This window comes from Condylura cristata, unplaced genomic scaffold (genome assembly GCF_000260355.1).
Source record: "Condylura cristata isolate star-nosed mole 26May11 unplaced genomic scaffold, ConCri1.0 scaffold00034, whole genome shotgun sequence".
NCBI classification, from domain to species: domain Eukaryota; kingdom Metazoa; phylum Chordata; class Mammalia; order Eulipotyphla; family Talpidae; genus Condylura; species Condylura cristata.
Genome location: NW_004567135.1, coordinates 5520617 through 5525303, shown reverse-complemented (window position 1 = coordinate 5525303; position 4687 = coordinate 5520617). Strand labels below are relative to the sequence as shown.

The window sequence follows — 4687 nt, the reverse complement described above, 5'->3', positions numbered from 1 at the left end:
GGCAGCCTCTGTCTGGACAGTATTCCCTTGCTGCTGCCAAGGGCTCTCAGCACCTTCTGGCCAAAGCCTGCCGAGTTCTGGGCCATCTCTGGCTACTAGCTGCCCTAACGATTAACATCATGAGTACAAGCGTGACCGTTTGTCTCTGTGAATTCCCCAGGCTCTACATTGATGTGTGTGGAACTGGGAATTAAAATGCCAGACTGCCCGTTCCCAGCTGGCCAGCGCCCTGGACCATCCTCCACCCAGCCCCAGCCGCCCACGTGGCGCTCGGCTACTCACAGATGCTCACGCGGTTCTGCAGCTCTCCAGACATCCTGCGAAGCAGAGCACACATGAGCCCAGCGTAAGGCCTGGCGGCAGCAGGTGGCAGGCTGGGCCACCACGGAGCTTCCCATCTCCCCAGAAAAGCAGGCACCGTCTCTTCTCCAACTAGCCCCACCGCTCAGACCTCATCTTGCCCTTTGGCCCGGAACACAGCCCACCTGCACTCCTCGCCCTCCAGCAGCTTGCGGTAGGTGGCGATCTCCACGTCCAGGGATAGCTTGGCTCCCAGCAGTGCCTGGTAGTCACGCAGCAGCCGGGCCAGATCCTCCTTGGAGCCCTGCAGCGCCTCCTCCATGTCCTGCAGCTTCTGCTTCGCGTCCTGGAGAGCCCGCTCTCCTCTCTCCTCTGCATCAGAAATGGCCCCATGCATCTGGTCGATCTGCTCGGGATGGTGAAGAACAGCATGGGCTGAGCCCACAGAGCTCCTTCCAGTGGACACGACCGTCAGCCCAGGCCGAGCGCCTGTCCCACCTGCTTTTTGACATTGCCGATCTCCGCCTGCAGCCTCTGGATGGTGCGGTTGAGCTCGGCAATCTCCATCTTACTGTTCTTCAGCTCATCTCCGTGTCTCCCCGCTGTGATCTGGAGCTCCTGGTACTGAGGGTCAAAGCAAACACCATGGTAGTCAGCCTGCTGCTCCCCAAGAGCCCTCCAGAGAAAGTGGGCTCATCTCCTCCCAGACCCTGTCCAAAGCTGCTGTCCCCTGGGAAAGTTCCCTGAGTGAGCCCCCCAGAGCTGTGTACGCACGCGCAAACACACACACACACACACACACACACACACCTTAATATCCATTTCAAGCCTCTGTTTCCACATCCCAGAGAGACAGTCATGCTTCTCGGTGCCCTTTAACTTCCTCTTTCCCACACCTAAGCTTCCACTCTGGCACTTGCCCGTACTGGGGCCGCCTCATGTTTTCTACCCCAACACACTCCTAAACTTTTCCAGGATGATTGCCCTAGCAATCAGCAACCCCAACATGCTCCACGTTCATTCCCATTTCCTCCTGGATATTTTTTCTATGTCCACAGGGCCCCATCCGTCGGAACCACCCAGAAGCCGTAGTTCTGATGGGGGGACAAGGTCGGTCCAGGGAATCTCCATATTCTGAGGTTTTCCCTGTTGACCCTCTGCCACCCCAGTCTTGTGCTGAATCCATGTATACAGCACATCTGCCTGTAGGGCAGTGGGAAAGAGACCAACCCCGTGTGAGGTTGCTACAGGTGATCCACAAAGTAGGTCACTACGTGACAGCTGTTCAGAACTTAGTGATTAGTCTTTGGCCCTTGTACTGCAGAGACCCACCCTCCAAAGAAGCCCAAGTCAATTCATGTTCAAGAAGTGACCAAAGATGTGCCCAAGACTGAGCTACAAAGATGTTTAGCTCATTTGTGAGGAATAGCACACTGCCCTGAAAAATGATGGAGGGTATTGAATGTCACAGAAAGACATTCATAAATGTTAAGTGAAAGGGAAGTGCAAAATTATGTTTTAACGTTAATCTTATGAAAGATACGAGAGTAAAAACCATTGTCGTGGTTGAGAGTAGGAGTTTGCAAATGCACCCCTGAATTTATCTACATTGTCCCTTACCACTATCAAATCTTAGAGAAATTAGGTAATCTCATAATCTATCATCTGTAAGTGAGGATAATGAAATCCTTATCTTATACGGTTGTTGGAAAGAGTAAATGAAACACCACACATGTAAGGCTTAGAGCAGGGGCTGGCACATGTGAGTTTTCAATAAACGTTAGCTACCAAGAACTAGCAGAAAAGTTAATAATAGGAGTAAGATATGAGTCGTCTTTAGCTGTCATTTCTAAGTTTCCTATAATAAACATGTTCTGCTTTTAAAATAAGAGAAAACAATACAAGTCTTCAGGGCACATCTGCCCTTTGGCACCGAGCCTGGGAGGAGGGCAGCGCCCACCTTGGTCTGGTACAGCGCCTCGGCCTCGTCCTTGCTCCTCTGTGCAATCAGCTCATACTGGATCCGCACTGCGTCGATGATGCTGTCCAGGTCCAGGACACGGTTATTGTCCATGGACAGGATGACATTGGTGTCGCTGATGTGGGTCTGTATCTGGGACAGCTCCTGCAAGGCATGCAGAACAGGCTGGTTCCTTCTACTTGCTTTCTAGGCCCTCAGTTTCCCTCTACTGCACCTTCAAGACTCACTGGGGAAGCCAGGACCTGGGTCAAAGGGGGGTCTTGGGGGAAGGGTCTTTGTCTTGCCACCACGCACCCAGACCTAGCCTGGCTTATTGTGTCATGAAACAGTAAGTGTCTCAGCACAGCACCTGGCCCAGGGCAGGCACAGCCAGGTTCAAAAAGCGCGAAACTAGAACCAGGGCTGGTGGCGTGGGTAAGCCTCACTACCGAGTGTGCCTTCCTTCCCTTTACAGTCCACACTCCCAGGGAGTTCCCTGAGAGCCTCGTCACTGCACTGCTTCCTGGGTGTTTTTGCCCCGGTGGGTCCCAGGTGTTAACCTCATTTCCCAGATCGAAGTGGGGATTACTTCACCTACTCCCGCCTCAGGAACCCCTGCCTCCAATTCCCAGAGCCCCACCCAGGAATCCTGCATATTGGGACTGAGAGGATGGCCGACTTTAGCCAGAGTTGAGGTAACCAGAGAGAGGAAACCCGAGGTAATGTTGGGTTTCAGGGCCCCACCTCTAACAGTCTATACCCTTTGTGACATATGCGAAAAGAGAAGGGTTCCCCGGAGAGCCAAACTCACCACATCAAACAAATATTTCAGGAAATTGATCTCCCCAGACAGAGTGTCCACCTTGGACTGCAGGTCCGCTTTGCTCATGTAGGCGGCATCTACATCCTGAACAGCAAGCAAGGACAGTCTGATTTAACACACAGGGTCGCCTGCCTCCAGCTTGCTGGGTAGCATGGGCAAGTTGCAAAAGCTCTCTGTTCTCTTTTCCATGCCTGAAAATTTCCTCATATAAGCCACCTGCTATATCTGGTTTTCTTGTTCAGAAAGAAGTGCAACCCTAAGCTCCTCGTCTCAGTTACACACAAAACCCCACATCCCTCCTGGGGCCCCAAGGTGACATGTAAATGACAGTCAAAAAAGGGTCATTGTCAGGACCCTGGAGAGGGAACTCAACGTTTCCTAATGGTTCGTATCAGCATCACTTTAGGATTTACTCCAGCAATTGGGCAACCGGAGGTGACACTGTGCATCGCTTGGCCACAGAGCATCCCACAGGAATTCCTCACTCTGCTCAGCATCCTGGATCCACAGTCCCCCAGGACACCCCTGCCCCTCACCTTCTTCAGGATGACAAAGTCATTCTCAGTGTTGGTCCTCCGGTTAATTTCGTCCTCATATCTGGGGGTGGGGGAGGCAAGAAGCACAGACTATAGGGGCTGACTTTGGCTCCTTGGAATTTCTCCTTGAAGCAGAAAGCTCAGAGTTCCCCAAACTTGTATTACCCTGGACTCTGGTTCCCAGCCCACCAGCACCAGCATCATTTGGAAACATGTTAGAAATGCAAACACTCTGGCGCCATTCCAAACCTGTGAGACTTAACAAGCTCGTGTTCTCACAGAAGTCTGAAAGCCATGGCTCTGCCCTTAACCCAAAGGAGAGTTCACCCCACTTTCCCACTGTGAAAATGCAAAGACTCAGGAAGATGATCCAGATACCTATCTGGAGCAAGGCAAAGCTCCTACTCACAACATCCTTGAAGCTGTCCTGCCCCTCCCCAAAAGGGCAGCTCCCTCCTACCAGGCCTATCTGGGCAACATGGCCCCCAGAGTTGTGCCTGGTGACCCTCATAGCATCCCTCACCCATGAGCTCTCAACCAGATACCCTGCCCCGTGAATCGGGTCCCTGCCACCTCTCCCTGAGCCTTCTGCCCTGCATGGAGACCCACTTGCTCTTGTAGTCCTCCACGACATCCTGCATGCTCTTGACCTCCGTGTTCTGGCGCATCTGCTCAGCGCTGAGAAAATCCACCTGCTTCCGCAGCTCGTTGATGTAGCTCTCCAAGATGGGCTCCAGGTTGTTGGTCCGAGTCGAGGTGTCCACCTGCTGCAGCAGCTCCCACTTCGTTTGCAGCACCTGGTTCTGCTGCTCCAGGAACCGCACCTGAGACCAAGAGATGCCTGAGTTCACCCCGAGTGTGGGTCTGAGAAGCTCCCCCAGGTCGCAAGGCCCACAGCCTATGCTGAATCAGGGTGCCTCTCGGGGTTAAGGTGTCCCCCGTTCTCTGAGGCCAAGACCCTGGTGCTGTTTGACCCGTGACAGCAAGGTCAACTTGCCTAAAATTAAGCTCTGCCTGGTTACAGTCCGGCGCTCCCACCCGTGTCCTCCTCTCTTTAACCCGGCCGCC

At 53.3% G+C, this 4687-nt stretch overlaps 1 protein-coding gene across 1 annotated transcript in view; it reads right to left on the bottom strand.

Annotated features, from left to right (window-relative positions):
- Window positions 1-274: 274 nt before the first annotated feature.
- Window positions 275-4687, bottom strand: part of KRT77 (keratin 77, type II) — an 8443-nt gene continuing 4030 nt past the window's right edge. The window contains exons 2-8 of the mRNA XM_004692503.1: window positions 4229-4443; window positions 3620-3680; window positions 3072-3167; window positions 2261-2425; window positions 799-924; window positions 486-706; window positions 275-317 (exon numbers count right to left, since the gene is read on the bottom strand). Coding sequence (XP_004692560.1) covers window positions 275-317; window positions 486-706; window positions 799-924; window positions 2261-2425; window positions 3072-3167; window positions 3620-3680; window positions 4229-4443 — 927 coding nt within the window. The remainder of the gene's footprint in view (window positions 318-485; window positions 707-798; window positions 925-2260; window positions 2426-3071; window positions 3168-3619; window positions 3681-4228; window positions 4444-4687) is intronic.